Source organism: Colletotrichum higginsianum (assembly GCF_001672515.1).
Source record: "Colletotrichum higginsianum IMI 349063 chromosome 7 map unlocalized unitig_7, whole genome shotgun sequence".
NCBI lineage: Eukaryota > Fungi > Ascomycota > Sordariomycetes > Glomerellales > Glomerellaceae > Colletotrichum > Colletotrichum higginsianum.
Window position 1 is genome coordinate 1,933,204 of NW_017263917.1, and position 15,341 is coordinate 1,948,544.

Sequence of the window (15,341 nt, forward strand, 5' to 3'; positions counted from 1 at the left end):
AGTGGAGTGGAGACGGGGGACAGGTAGGTTGCACGAGCCATCGGAGCCGAGCCTATGTCCAGCCGTCACGTGCCAGACTGCAATTCAACTCCCTATCGCCCTTATCGCCGGGCCGCTTACCTCATCTCTCCGCCGGACACCGTGCCCCTTAACTCCAAGCTCCCGCATCTCCCGCATCTCCCGCATCACGAATGATGCGTGCAAAATAAGCGTGCGGCCGCTTCGCCCGCACATGGGCCCGCTGGACTTTGGGAGCCATCTACACTACCTACCGGCATACTGATGTGACGACCGCACAATGCGTTGCCCGCCCAATCCGGCAACTGAACTAACCCTGGCTCGACTTTAACTCGGGAACAACCTTCCAATGGCATCCCACCCCTCGTATCCTACCGGCAACCTTGCACAGGAATGCGGTAGTGATGCTTGCTCGTTATTGATATATAAGTCCGTGGCACGACCGTCGAGACACATTGTGATATTCCAACAACATGCCAGCTTCTTCCATCTTCAGTCTACATAAAGCAATCAAGCCAGCATTAACGGCTCGTACGAGATCCATCTGCCAGTGCGCCCACATCAGCAAGCCCTCTTTATACAGAAACCTCCGCTCCTCATTCAGCACCATGTCTCCACTGGCCCCCTACGCCGAACAGCACAAGAATATCACCGGTCCCGGAGACGCCCGTCCCACGGCCATTCAAATCGTTCAAGACCAAGGCCTCGTCGGAAAATGGGCCGGCAAGGTCGCCATCGTCACGGGCTGCTCCCCCGGCGGCCTTGGTCCTGAGACCGCCAGAGCCCTTCATGTCACCGGCGCCGACGTCTACATCACCGTCCGCGACGTTGCCAAGGGCGAGGAAGTTGCCAAGGATATCCTCTCCGACGGCAAGCCCGGCAAGGTCCAGGTCATCAAGCTGGACCTCGGATCCCTCGAGAGCGTCAGGCAGGGTGTCAAGGAGTTTCTGAGCAAGTCCGACAAGTTGAACGTGCTCATCAACAATGCTGGTACGCTACGAAATACAGTTCGGTGCATGTTTCCACACGGCTTCTAACTCGTCTTATAGGTGTTATGGCCTGTCCCAAGGCCAAGACCGTCGATGGGTTCGAAAGCCAGTTCGGCACCAACCACCTCGGTAAGCACGACCATTTCTCGCGCAGAGCCGACAGCAGCTAACCCCCAACAAAGGTCACTTCCTCCTGTTTCAGCTCCTGAAGCCAACCCTTCTGGCATCCTCAACCCCCGAATTCAGCTCCCGCGTCGTATCCGTCTCGTCGTCGGGCCACCGCCAGGGCAGGATTCAGTTCGAGGACTTCAACTTTGACCACACCGTTGAGTACCATCCCTGGACGGCCTACGGCCAGGCCAAGCTCGCCAACATCCACTTCGCCAACGAGCTCGACCGCCGCTACGGCTCAAAGGGCCTCCACGCCCTGAGCCTCATGCCGGGCGGCATCCGGACGCCGCTGCAGAGGCACGTGCCCGAGCTCATGGAGGCGCTCAACGACCCGGAGATTGCCAAGTGGATGAAGACGCCTGAGCAGGGCGCCGCGACGTCGGTCTGGGCCGCGGTCGCCAAAGAATTGGAGGGAAAAGGTGGCAGGTACCTCGACGACGTCGCCGAGGCCGAGGAGGTCACACCCGAGGGCTGGGCGGCCAGGCCCGGGTACGCGCCGTCCGCCTACGATCCCCCCACGGAGAAGAGGCTGTGGACCGAGAGCCTCAAGCTGGTCGGGCTCGAGGACGACGCGTGATCAGGCGCCAAGACGTGACGTGACGGTGGTGAAGACTTGACATGGACATTTTGTAAAGTATTGGAATTTTGATCCTTCAGCCTGTTTCTATATCCAGGCGGCGGCTTTGCTGAAAAATTGTGATCTCGCGGTGAACCGTTCTGCTCGTTCTGGCTAGACTAGTGAGCCGGAAAGGTGGTTGTGTCTTTGTAAGATCGGCCATCCGGCGGCATGGGAAACGTGGGTGTCGCAGGACCAAACGGAAGCAAGTGTGTGGAATGTTTCCCGTCCCGAGTATAACGTTCACATCTCACTCAAGCCAGACTGTCTAGCACCCCTCTTGGTCATTAACAAGCACGTCCTTTTCCACCCGCTCTTGCGTCCCCTTGGCTTTCGATCCGACCTCGGGGGCCAGTGTCCTGCACACGAGCAAGAGTACATCAAGGATGTTGCACAATGATACCTCGTCTGGAAGATTGCACAAGTGCTCAGCTGCGGCTGTTGGCAGGCGACGATGGTTGAAATGAGAAGGATAATGCCACGGAGCCAAGGAGTGTGAACTGTGAGTCAGAGTCGGCTCTGGTCAAGTTCTTGAAGTGGTAACAGATCACAGACAGATGCCGGCTCGTTCTTGATGAAGTCGAGGTCAACGATCAAAGTGCAGTCTTCTGTGGACGGAGCAAGCGAGGGAGGCACCACACGTTCGGTTCCACTCACAGAAGACGTGTCAGGGTGCGGCATGGCAGCCGTGCGGGCGCGTGAAATCATGCGAGACTGCCGAAGAAACCACATTGGCAACTTGCCCCGAAAGACATACACTCTGGCGTCGGGGCTGGTTGTCATATGTCCCATAAGGCAGGAAGAGAAACATCTGCCGTTACTCTATGCGTGTCGTTCGGTGTAGAAAGGGCGCCAGTGATCGAACTGATGGATGCGACCTGTCCATGATAATCGAGATGTAGGATGAGAGGGGGATGAATTAGGTGACCTGAGGCCGGAACCTTTCAGAACGGCTGGTCGTGTCGGAGACAGTCGCCCCGTCTTAAAAAAACACCGAGAGCATTGCGTTCCCTTGACACATGACCAACTCTCTCTCAAGCCAACTCACCCCGAGGACATGGGAGTCCATATAGCTTTTTGAAAAGCGCGACGATGAAGAGGAACGACTTCGGGGGTTGCTGAGGTTGGAAGGAAGCGACCCCAATGACATAGAAGCAACGACACGGAGACGCTCCATCGCAATAATATCTTCTGGGAGAAGACGGACGACTGGGAATAGGCCATTGATAACGTTTCCTTCACGAAGCCTGTTCGGTCGAGATACTCTCGGAAAAAACCAAGCAGCACAGATGCGACTTTCACGTCATCTGGTCCGACAGCCACAGAGACCTTACCGTGCCGCTGGATGCTCTCAACAAGGCTGCCCCCAAGTACTCACACATACGCACTTTTCTCGTCGAACATCTTCGACGTCCCGGGACAGCCTTTGATACAAGCCCTGGTCGCGGTGACTCAGACAGTTTCAATAAGCTTCTGGAGAAGGATGGCGTCGCAGGCCCAGAGGGAAGCAAGAGTCGAGTTTTGGACTTCTCTTGGCCATGAACAGGTGCGAATTGTATTGTTCGAAGCACAACCTTTCTAGCTCCAATCCATTCGGGCAGCATCACTCCACGCCACACCACTCAGTTGGTGGTGCACTTGTCCACGAACTCGGCAATCTCTCTGTTGAACCTCTCCGGCTGCTCGTAGAACAGCCAGTGCCCGGACTCGAAGACGGATTCCCTCGCCAGGCCGGGCCGGTTCTTCTCCACCCGCCGGACGGTCTCGAGCATGCCCTCGAGCGGGAAACACCCGGACCTCCGCCCCGCCATGACGAGCGTCGGCACGCTGATGGTCTCAATGGCCTCGCGATGGTCGTACCGCGTGTGGTCGGCCAACAGCCTCGCCAGCCACGTCTGGTCGCACAGCGCGCTGATGCCCGTGAAGAAGTCCTCGTCCCGCCTCCTCGTCTCGGGCGAGACGTCGTCGTCCGGGCTGGGCTTCGCGCGGTACCCGAGGCAGCCGTCGACGAGGTCGACGTGGGCGGCCGCCGGGTCGTCGATCCAGAACCGCTGCGCGGCCAGCATGGTCCGCTCGTCGTAGCACCCCGTGTGCGCCCTGCTCTCGTCCCAGCCGTCGAACGGCGAGCGGTCCTGCAGCGGGGCCTGGTCGACGAAGACAAAACCCGCAAAGTCGGCGGCGGCGCCGAACAGCTCGACGTAGGTCCAGAGCACGGCGGCGCCGATGGAGCAGCCGACGGGGACGATGGCGACGTCGGGGGCGGCGCGGCGCAGGTGGGCGACCAGGTCGCGCAGGTCGGCGGCGAGACGGGCGACGTGGTAGCCGCCGCGCGTGCGGTCGGAGGAGCCGTGGCCGCGCATGTCCGGGGCAACGACCCAGAGGCCGGCGGCGACGAGGGCGTCAAAGTTGCGGTGGAAGTAGGCGCTCGAGCCGCTGAAGCCGTGCATCAGGAGGACGCACTTGGTGGCGGAGGCGGCGCCGGAGAGGGGCAGGGAGGACTGGAAGGCGAGCTTGCAGCCGTCGTTGGCGCCGCAGTGGGCGTAGTGCATGCCCGAGGCCATTTTTCGACCGACGTGTGTGTGTGTGTGTGTGTGTGTGTGTGTGAGGTGAGTTGAGTTGGGCGAGAATAAGGTGAAGAGGTGAGATGCTGTTGGTATGCAAGGTGAAAGCTGTCAAGAGGCGCCCGTCTTTGATTTAAGGGGCTTGTCGTGTTTGCTCAAAGGTTGAGGCGACGGCGGGGGCGTCATGACGGGGGGAAGTTTCCTGTTGGTGGGGCCGCGGCGGGTTGCGGGGGAGGGGGGGGGGGGGTGTTCGGCGGCCCGTGATGGCGCCGGCATTCCCGTCCTGCCGCCGATAGCTCCGTGTTGACTCCGTCACGTGAGTTGGGGTATTTGGGCCGAGGTTGTAGAGGGAAAATCGCTCGAAAAACGGGGTTTGCCTTTTGAGAATAGCAATTGAATAGAATGACGAGTGTGATGTAAGTATGGATCATTCCCTGAAGACGCATATTAAACAACCCTTGATTGCCAAGCACACCATCTCAGCGGCTGCGTTGCCCTGTGCCCTCACTGCGGAAAGTCGCTCAAGGCACTTCACAGTAAAGAGTAACAAAGTGTCGTTTCTTCGGGTCAGTTTGAGAAGTTGCGCTACCTACATCACAACTGAACTTACATCTAGCATGGAAATCTAGTGTCAAGGCTTCGGACGAGACGCAGAGGGCTACAAACCGCCAATCTTAAGGTTTCACTTGAATGAAATTGCATCAAACTTACAGTCTCGTTTACCAACAACAATCATGTGACTCTTGAAACTCTCAACACAGACATCCTCCACATTCAGGCCACATGTGTTTCGCCATGCACGCCAGGAACAGATTTTTTTTCTGGCAAGCTTTAGGGCAAACATCAATGTATTATTGCCTACATGAAGAATCGACATCACACCTTTTCTTTTCGTATGCTCAGCCCTCACCAAACCATCCAACCTTTCATCACTCTCCTATATACATCCGCCAAGATTCTCACGGACCCAAAAGACTAACGCAACCACTTTAGAAAGCCCTGTTTCTGGCAGCAGCAGCAACGGACGGCGTAGCGGTGGGCTGAGCGGAGCTGGGACGGCCGGGACCACCGGGGCCACCGGGGGGGCCACCACCGCCACCGCTGCTCTGGTCGACACCGCCGCCCTCGTGCCAGTGAGCGGCGGCCCTGACCTGGTCGTTGTAGTCGGCCGTAGTGTCGATGCCGATGGTGATCCACATGAGCAGGCCGTCGTTGAGGTCGTCGCCGAGCCTGACGTACTTGAGGAAGGGGTCGTACTCGGCCGTGGCCTCGCTGGCGGCGATGCTGTCCTCGAGGTTGGTGGTGAGGACCTGGGCGTTGGAGGTGTAGGGGGCCAGGGTCTCGACCTCGGAGATGAGGCTCTGGTCGAAGAAGAGCTGGCCAATGTTGCGGGCGGTGCCGCCCTCGAAGGTGCCGTTGGGGAGGATCTCGGCGCCGTCGGTGGACATGATGTGGAAGTGGGTGGCGCGGCCGGTGTAGTGGCCCGGGAAGATGGTGTCGAACTGCACGACGCCGTCGGCGTCGGTCTGCTGCACGCCGCGGCCGTGGGTCGTGTTGAGGCCGCCCTGGCCCTGGGCCGAGACGCCCGAGTAGACGCCCGTGGCGTTGCAGGCCCAGATGTCGATGATCTGCTCGGGCACGGCGGCGCACGACGCCACGTCGACGAACTGGATGTCGACGTGGACGGGGACGCCGGCCTGGCCGTCGGTGAGGTCGGTGCGGATGAGCTCGCCCTCGACGTAGTAGGGCCCGATGGTGGTCTCGGGGACGAGGGCGCAGGTGGCGTTGGAGCCGAAGATCTCCTCAATGGCCGTGTCGAGGGTGTAGTCCTCGGCGGACTCGTGGTCGATGGCGGCCCAGGCCTCGAGGTCGGCCTGGGTACGCTTCTGGTGCATCTTCTGGCCGCCGAGGCCGCGCTTCTCGCGCAGCTGCTGGGCGGTGGCGGCGCGGCGCTCGAGGGCGCGCTGCTTGAGGGCCAGGGCGGCCGGGGAGCCGGCGCAGGCGTCGAGGGCACGGCGGCCGTGGGTGGTCACCAGGTCGCGGAGGACGAGCTCAGCGACGATCTCCTCGGGGGAGTGGTTGCCGTGAGCGGCGACGCTGCCCATGAGGGGGGAGAGGGCCAGGGCCACGGCGAGAGCGGAGCGGAACGCCATGCTGAGGTCCGGAAGGGAACAAGACGAAGGGGGAAGTGTTCTCTCGAGTGAAGCGGACAGCGAGAAGACCAGAAATAGACCGCTGAAGAAAGAAAGACTGGCGGAGGTGAAGGAGCCTGATGAGGAGGGTGAGATGAATTCCGCCGTCTTGGAGGAACCGTCCTTCCCTTCTTATAGCCCTTTCCGACCCTAGGTGTTTATGTGATCCATAACATCGAGCACTCGAGTATCTTGGCGTTGACATGCCCCATTGTAGGGGGTCGCCTTTCAACCTCCTCTTGGAACAGCAAGCAGGCCGAGCACGAAGCACGCAGCAACAAGTAGCACATTCCGGATCAAGTCAGAATGCTCGAAAACCCCACCCTCCCAGGGGGCGTTGGCGTTTTTCGCGAGACATCGTCGTCACCTTCCTCCAACGTTGTTTCGACCGGCGCATGGGGCACATAGATTGGAACCTGGCCGCGGCAAGGTTGTGCACTTTGGCTTGTCACTCTGAAAGTTAGTTCGCCATCCTCCCGGAGGCTAGCAAGGATGGGATCTCCCCGACCGCCTCCCCCGTCTCCGTCTGCCAGGGGTGAGAAAGGCAATCTGGAAGGGGGAAGCGGCGTTCGCGTCCAAAGGCGATGATGAAACCTGCCATCCAATGACGACGAACGCAATTCCAATTGCGTTGCGTCGGTCATCTGGCAGGTTGTCAGGTTGAGATAGAGAGACCTCCGCTCCGTGCATTGTAAGTAGTGGGGAGGGAGGGGGGGTCATGACACGGGATCGGGTGTGAGTGGATCTCTCCCGGGGGGGAGGGGCGGCGGCGGCGGCCGTTTGGGTACGTACATGGGTGTGGCATCGGGATGTGGGCAGACGGCCGGAGGTGGCTACGTGGCGCGCGGTCGAAACCAGGGAAAATGAGGGTGGCATGGGCAAAGCAAGACGGGAAAGGCCCGAGGATGAAGAGGGAAGGAGGGTGAATGTTTCTTCGTGGAATCATTACGCGGCCATTCCCCGTTGCCAAGAGATCTCTTAGCCAAAAGCATCCAGGAGTGCCTGACGATCCAGTTTGCTTGGTTTCATGTGCCGGGGGAACCTCGGAGGGAGAGAAAAGAGAAGAGGACAAGAAAGTCTCAAAAGACCAGGGCACACCAGGTTCAAGTGTCGTTTGGTCTGTGGCTGCGGTGGACGGTTGTTGTAGTTGTGGAGACGTCGGTGGGAGCCTCCGTCACCCGCCGCCGCATGCAGGGAGCGGACGTACGCTAGTCCGACTTATGCTTGATTACTATCGCCCCCGGCTGACCCATGGAAGGTAGGATTGCAATCTATTTGGCCGCGTCATGGGCGAATAAAAGTGAGTCCGAATGTAATGGCCGGTGTTGTATGGCGATGCGGAGACGGCACTTAATACGGATAGTACACTATGTCCGTGGACGATGGGCGGAGGTGTGATGAGATGGTCGGGGTGTCCACCAAAGAGGCGCAGGGACATGAATCGAGGATGGAAAGTGGTAACGGCGTCCGAAATCGTTCAGGCTTAAATGACGATCTCTATCAAGGCCCCGTGGAGCGCGGAGGGTCGCATGCAACCGTGCTCCTCCGCGTCTCCCCTCGTCCCCTCCCGGCGTGCCCAATGACCTCCCAGACGTTTCTCACCGAAGTCCACACAGTTGGGGGGACCAAAAGGCCCGGTCTCTCTCCCTGATTGCTTTAACCTTCTTCCGATGTGTGTGCAGCCGGCCCCAGATACCGGAGCCGTAGAATCGGCCGCCCACATCGTCCAGCCCCTGAGGCCCTCTTGCGTGCTCGTCACATGCTCTGCTCTGTGCAGGCGGGCACGATTCATTGATGTCGGTCCTCCTGGAGAAATGATGTATTCATACAGATCCAGATCCAGATACGCAAATGCCTGTTGCCCACATTTAAGTCAAGTACATGTCCTAAACAGATCATTACCTTCCCCCCCCCCCTCCTCTTCGTCTTCTTTCGGACACCGATCGCCCCACGCTTTCTCACGCAAGCTTGCCAACTACATACGGGTGACCCGCGCTCAAGCCGCCGTCGACCGCCCATGCCTGGCCGTTGACGTAGCTGCTCTCGTCGCTGCCGAGGAACAGCGCCACGCGCGCGATCTCGTCGGCGTGGCCGCCGCGCTTCATCGGGTTGATCTGGCCAATCTTGCTCTGGGTGCCGCGGGCGCGGGCCGTGTCGTACATGAGCGACGTCATGCCCGTCTCGATGAGCCCCGGGCAGATGGCGTTGACGCGCACGTTGGTGCCGGCGGCCTGGTAGGCGCACGTCTGCGCGACCGAGATGACGGCGGCCTTGGCGGCCGAGTAAGGGGTCGTGCCGGCGTTGGAGCGGATGCCGGCCACGGAAGCGGTGAGGATGATGCTGCCGCCGGCTGTCTTCTTGTCGGCCGACGTCTTGGCCATAGCGGGGGCCGAGTGCTTGGCGGCGAGGAAGACGCTTGGCAACAGAGTCAGTCACAGAGCGACACAAACAGCGGGCGGTGTGCGACGTCGCGTGGGATGTGTTGCGTGGGGGGGCGGGCTCACCTCAAGACATTGGTCCTCATGTTCTGCATAAAGTCCTCCTCGGTAATATCGGTAAAGGGGTTGTGAGGCCCGGTGATGCCGGCGTTGGCGAAAAAGACGTCTAGCCTGCCGTATGTCGTGACGGCGTGGGAAACGACCTCCTCGACGGCGCTCTCGTCGGCGGCGTCGAACCTGCGGATGTGGATCTCGACCTTGGGATACAGCTTGTTGAGCTCCTTCTTGTGGGACTCGAGGTTGTCGTCGGCGTAGTCACAGATGTAGATTGCCCGGGCGCCGTTCTCGGCGAATTGGTGGGCCGATGCCCGACCGATGCCCATCAGGGAGTTTGCGCCTGGTCCAAGTGTCAGAGGATGACGATCCGTCGGAAGACGCTGGCTTCCCGTCGGGTGCTATAGGAGCCCGACTGACCTGTGATGATGACGACCTTGCCAGGGACTCGGGGTGCCGCCGAAGGACCGGCGATCTTGACGGGCGGGGGTGCATCGAGCTGCTTGCCCAGAGCCTGGAGTCTTTGCTGCGCCTTGTCTGACATGGTGAGCCTGGGACTGTGAGATGAACAACGGATGAAGTGAGATTCAATTGAGCAGGATCCGAATGACAGGATGTTGTAATATGCCCGAGTTTAATTGAACAACGCTATGCAGGTCGGCGGCGGAGCTGGTCGTTGGAAATATTGGGAAACGGACGGAGGTGATGATGTGAGGTGGATGCCGAGGGACGCAGAACAGCTCAAGCTCCAAGACGTACCTGTATCGATAAGTGATGTGAGAAGTGGACGAGCGAGTTGAGCCGAGGCTCGCCGGGATTCAAGCCCCCACCCCCGCCAGAAGATGACGGGACACCATTGGCGGGGTTTACCCCAGAGTGTTAGCGGGGAACCTACCGGACAAAGATTCCCGGGCCGGCTCGGGGCTCTTCATCCCGCTGTGGAGTCTCCACATCTGAAGTCGCTCACTATCTGACTCTTTCTGTGCTTTCCTCACTTGTACACACCTACCTACATCGTAGTCATGTTCATTCCATTTCACGTCCTAGACCTCAATTCAACATCTTGACCCAACGGCAGACGTACCACCAAAGGTCCACTTTCACCCAACTCAATTCCCGACCACGACGCCCGGCACACCCGAGAAAGGGCCAATACCGCCTCCGGACCCTGGAGCGGCGTTCTATGACCGTCACGGGCCGGCTCACGGCGCACGTGACTAGTCGGAACAATCATTGGCATTATATTATTGCACATCCCATTGAAACCACCTACACTGCGTCTATCCAACCTCTTCGCCTTACCCAAAGTGTCCACCGCGAGTCTGCAGCGGCTGGCCGGCCATCACCGTGGCGACTAATGAGAAGCCCACACGTCGTTCTTGATGGGAAAACTGGGCGGTACCCAGCGAGCAAACAACATGATCGAACTACTGCAGCATCCCGAAGAGCGCGCATCATTCTTCTTACCGCCCGCCCGCCCCCTTTATTTCCACGTTTTCTCCTGCGCTAGAAGCTCTCATCTGGTTGCCTGAGACACTTCCTTGATCTGAGGGCTGACCGCTTCTGCGATCTCTTGCAGACTCAATCCCTGTCACGCTCTCGATGGCTACTGGGCGTCTTTGAAAAAAAGCCATCATCCCCCTTTTCCTTTTGGGCTGAGGGAGGAGCGACGAAAAGGGGGCTGCAATCGCCACCGCATCCAATACCAAGACTTGACCGCATACCATGGACCCAGAGCATCTCGGGAGACTTCATAGATCCCTGAGAAATTCATGTAGTCTTCGGCCGTCGATCTTCAGCACATGGCACGCCACACCAATGAGACTCCGTCGTTGCAGCCCGCCCGCGTTGGACCTCACCTCCCAACGCACATAATACGGAACATTTCCCACGTGAGTTGCACAGCCCTGCCTTGCCCAACCTGTGGCTTGCTGTCGTCAATCTTCCGCCCTTTTGCGTTCTGGATCCGCGGCTCCTCCCCCCCCTTTTTTCCCCTCTTCTTCTCCTTCTATTTTCTTATGATTTCGGCTGGTATCTGAGCCGGCTGAGCAGCGACCAAGTGGAGAGAGATGCTGACCTCATCCTTGTCCGCCATCTGTTCTCGCCGTTCTCAACTTTTGACTTTACAGGCAAGTTCAGCTGTTCAGGAGTGCAGAGTTTTCTTTGTTCTCGGCGCCGAGACAGTTCCTGGACCACCTGGTCAGCCGCTGTACGACGGATGAAGACATAGTTTGCTGTCTCAACCCGAACATCAATCCGCTTCGAACCAATACCCAGACTGAAAAGACAGGAAGTATTCCAGTCGTAGACAGACTGTGGTGTTTTTTTCTTCAAAATTAACTGGAAACAGTATGATGTCTTGAGTACTGTAAAAATGGAATACTGAAAGAACTACTGCCTCAAGATCCTACCCCAAGGTTGCTAGTTGCGTCCTCTCCGTACAGCGGTAGTAGGGCTTGTGCGGCCCGTCACCGCTGCCAAATTCAAATCTTCACCATCCTTGGAGGCACCCGAGATGTAAGAGTCAGCGATAGGGCCAATCTAGAAGGTAGGCAGAGGAGCATATTCCCAAATTGGTAGTCAGTACCACGGCACTAGTCCCCATCCTGGAAGCCATCTCGTGGGAGTCTCACAGTGCACCGTATGAGCTCGCCTAACATCCATGCTCATTGGGTCCCGGCCCCGTGATACATTGGTCTGTGTTCTTCGGCAGCCTCCAGAAGATCCCGAGCCCGCTGTGTCACCCTCGCAACGTTCACCCAGGCGGGAAAGGGCTACACATCTTGCCCATGTAAGCTTAGTGATCTAGCTCAACGGACCTTGTCAGCAAAGACCATACTCAAAAAGTGCGGTTCTATCCCTCTTCCCCGCGGTCCTGCTGAGAACGCTCGTCTGAGTGGACGAACATGTCTCGGATGCTGTTCATGCCGCCGTACTTCCTTGTTGGATTTGTGCGAAGTGAAGCCGTTGGTGGCACAGAACGTCCGTTGATGTAGGTCCAGTCACATAACCTTCGAGCCTTTTTACAGCGAGGCTGCCCATCGAATGAACGGATATGAGTATCTCGGGTTGCAACTTGTCTAGCGGGGAGTGTCATTGAAAAAGTCCACGATACAAGTTTGGTGAGCGCCGAGCTGAAACATAAACCCTTCGAGAACCAACTTCAGCTCTCCTCTTGCAATCTTTATCACCCACTCAGAGCTCTTATTGGTACTTCATGCCGGTCACAGACCGAAAATCTCAAAACAGAAAAATGCTGCTAACATTTCTTCGCACGCGTCATCTACATACATCCTTTCTATTTGCGGCGCATCCGCGGCCTTACCTACGTCAAGATCCATACTCCCCAAGTCCTTTCCTACATGCTCACCGCGCCCAGTCGGGTACGTGCAGTTCTCACCCCCCAACCCATTCTGCGGGATGTGTGACCAGGGCATCCGTACGAGGCCATTATTGTCGACCGGCAGCGCGCAGACACAGTCACAATGCCGCGTAGCTAACCAGAGTTCCTGCTGGAACGGATACCCTCCCTCCCTTGTCCGCACCTCAATGTCATCGGGCTATCCCCCCCCGTGTGAGCTACTGGTGTGTGCGGAAGCGCGAAGGTGGTATATAGCGGCACGTTGGGCTTCCTATCGAGCTTTCATCACCTCGCTTGGTCGTGTATCTGGAGTTGCATAATTGGCCATGCTCTTTTCCCGTCATCTGCTCTCTCTCTCTCTCTATCTCATTTCCACGCGGCTGCCTCCCTCTGGCTCGTCTACATTGACGCTCACCTTTTCGACCTCTTGTCACTGGAACCTTGGATTCCCTTCCACTCGACTACTTCGATATTGTTTCTACAGTTACACTCATCTGGATCGTCACTCGACCTCATTGCCATCGCGGGGGAAAAAGGTCCCAGGCCAGTCGAGCCGGGTCAAGATGAGTTTGGTAGCGGTGAATTGCTCTACGGACCTGGATGACGAGGGGAATGACTGGGGAAAAGCTGCAAGCAATGTTCCTGATCCGCCAAAGTGTATCGAGACCTGTCGAGCCCGGTTCCTTGAGAGAGTAGTCCCGGGCTTCAACAAGACAAGGTACCCCGAAGTTTGCAACGTGATATCCGGTAGCGAGGACGCGAAAGAGAAGTTATGGGAGTTATATTGTTGCGACTCAACATTCTGCGGGGTTCAGTTGGATGGAAACCTCGGCCAAGATCGTGAGTAGATGCAGGGCGTTGTCTCTTGTCGACTGACTCCTGACGGCATGTTTAGCCAACGTTAATTATATCATCAACCATTGCCAAAAGTCAGTTGCTCCTTGGCTAATTGGTACATCCCACGACTGACGACTTGAACTAGCCTCGGATCCGGCACAATTCAAGACCCAGGCGTACCACCAACCGGATATGTCTGCCCCATATCATCTGTCGACCAATCGAGAACCCCCTGTCCTGTGCCATTCATGGTGCCGGATCCAAGAGGACCTCTCTCGACCAGAACCAGTCCTATGACACCGCTCGCACCAGAGTACACAGCGCTTACGACGCTTACGACGTCGACATCGGTCTTCACTAGGTCTCCAACACGGTCCACACATTCGGTAATGAATACTCCGGGGATCTCGGCCTCGGCCTCGGCTTCGAACCAGTCTCAAATACACAGACACGGTGGAATGCCAATGGGTGCTAAAGTCGCCATCGGGGCCTCGTCCGGCGTGGCTTTCCTCGCGATGCTGGCTTTCATAATATGCCTTTTTCGACGCCGCACACGTGTTGTCGGACACGCACAGAGCCTCAAGAGCGAGATCAGACACCCAAACCGTCGACATGCCATTCCTTCTCCTCCTCCACCCGTGATGTCGCCCTCGGGTTCAACACATGGAGGTTTCCGTACTCTGCAAACACCACCGGCCCGTCTACAAGAACGCAGACTCCTCAACACTCCTCCCAGTCCGAGAAACCCGAGAATCAACGTCTCTATTCCGGGGACGCCGCTGGGAGCCACATTCGGGCAGACAAGTCCTTTCATGCAGTTTCCCACGCCATCGCCGACGGCCAACAAATCTCCGCCCGGATTTGACCGCTCAACCAAGCCCTATTACGGCATTCCCCCTCCGAGTGTCTTCAAAGGCACCTCCAAAGCGGGTAAGACGACAAGCATGAGCAGTTCTGCGAGCGGGCGAACCGCCACCACCGTATCCAACATCTCCAGCTCGTTCCCGCATCTCGTCCCATCGTCGCCGACGCGGCCTCCACGACCCCATGAGAAACCTCTGCACATTCCCAACCTGGTGTGCCCCGGCCCTCCACCGACTCGATCACTGCCCTCACCGCCGCCTAGGAGTCCCTCGAGCCCGCTGTCCATGTTCCGGGCTCAACAGCGTGTGAAGAGCAGCAGCAGCGGCGGCGGCGCTCTCGGTGCCGCCATCGAGAACGGGTGGGTGCCACCGCGGAATCCTGCCCGGGGGGTTGTCTTGGGCAAGGAATCAAAAGACCTGCGAGACCTGACGGAAACTTGCGCTAGGGAGTCGCAGGAGAGGGACAGCTGGGGTAGCTGGAGCATCGGCGTCGGCGGAACGGGGGTCGGGACTGGTTCGATCCAAAAAAGGGGTGGAAGTGTAAATAGTCCGGTGCTGGAAGAGGCGGATTTAGAGAGGCTAGGGGGGAGATACTAGGATACCTAATTCAGAAGGGTGGTTTGATTCTCTTGCCCCTCATCGAGTTCAAGTGAGTTTCATTATCCAAAGGGCGAACCATTATCAGTTGATACAATGCATTTGAAGATGGCCGTTGTCAAATTCTTCAAATATGTTTTGACGGAAGACCATAGAAAAGGATGGTGGTAACGGAGAGGATGGCGATCCAGACGGCCGGGTTGATAGACGGGTTCCAGTAGTCGATCAACAGAGTCGAAGCAAGCTTGTAGGGAACCAGGAAGCGGAGATAATACAGTACAGGTGCCCCATGACGAATGCGATGTTACACCAGATGTGTTTGAGGTCATTGTAGCTCATTTAACCTCCAAAACGGGCAAATGAGTCGCAATCTCGACGATGCCGTGTACGAGGATGGACAGGATGCTGTAAGAGATGAGGACGGCCGGGCCACAGATACGGAGAACCTGGCATGTCCCAAGGAATGGCGACGTGTCTATGGTGCACGATAAAAGTCTTCTGACGATTCCCAGGCTTGACATCGCGCTGCGTCGTCCCCCTCATGCCCCGGGTTCAGAGTGCCACTTCGCAGCGTGACGACGTTCTCGAGCGGACAGCCAGCTTTCTCAGCTTGTGGCGGGCCACTTAGAGCGGTTGACTTGTTT

The 15,341-nt window shown here is 57.9% G+C and overlaps 5 protein-coding genes across 5 annotated transcripts; 2 read left to right on the forward strand and 3 right to left on the reverse strand.

Annotated features, from left to right (window-relative positions):
- Nucleotides 1–491: 491 nt before the first annotated feature.
- On the forward strand, nt 492–1,755 carry CH63R_10289 (Short-chain dehydrogenase; the record flags this gene model as incomplete). The annotated part of the gene is made up of 3 exons (XM_018305263.1): nt 492–1,008; nt 1,068–1,136; nt 1,190–1,755. The coding sequence occupies 3 exons, from the start codon at nt 492–494 to the stop codon at nt 1,753–1,755; spliced, it is 1,152 nt and encodes a 383-aa protein (XP_018154687.1).
- Nucleotides 1,756–3,416: 1,661 nt separating this feature from the next.
- Nucleotides 3,417–4,355, reverse strand: CH63R_10290 (Alpha beta hydrolase fold protein; the record flags this gene model as incomplete). Its single annotated transcript, XM_018305264.1, has 1 exon — nt 3,417–4,355. The coding sequence occupies one exon, from the start codon at nt 4,353–4,355 to the stop codon at nt 3,417–3,419; it is 939 nt and encodes a 312-aa protein (XP_018154688.1).
- Nucleotides 4,356–5,344: 989 nt separating this feature from the next.
- CH63R_10291 (putative Extracellular dioxygenase) lies at nt 5,345–6,508 on the reverse strand (the record flags this gene model as incomplete). Its single annotated transcript, XM_018305265.1, has 1 exon — nt 5,345–6,508. The coding sequence occupies one exon, from the start codon at nt 6,506–6,508 to the stop codon at nt 5,345–5,347; it is 1,164 nt and encodes a 387-aa protein (XP_018154689.1).
- Nucleotides 6,509–8,505: 1,997 nt separating this feature from the next.
- On the reverse strand, nt 8,506–9,583 carry CH63R_10292 (Short-chain dehydrogenase; the record flags this gene model as incomplete). The annotated part of the gene is made up of 3 exons (XM_018305266.1): nt 8,506–8,962; nt 9,052–9,382; nt 9,460–9,583. The coding sequence occupies 3 exons, from the start codon at nt 9,581–9,583 to the stop codon at nt 8,506–8,508; spliced, it is 912 nt and encodes a 303-aa protein (XP_018154690.1).
- Nucleotides 9,584–12,726: 3,143 nt separating this feature from the next.
- CH63R_10293 (uncharacterized protein) lies at nt 12,727–14,697 on the forward strand (the record flags this gene model as incomplete). Its single annotated transcript, XM_018305267.1, has 3 exons — nt 12,727–13,240; nt 13,296–13,329; nt 13,383–14,697. 3 exons carry the CDS (start codon nt 12,727–12,729, stop codon nt 14,695–14,697), a joined length of 1,863 nt encoding a protein of 620 aa, XP_018154691.1.
- Between the last annotated feature and the right edge of the window lie 644 nt (nt 14,698–15,341).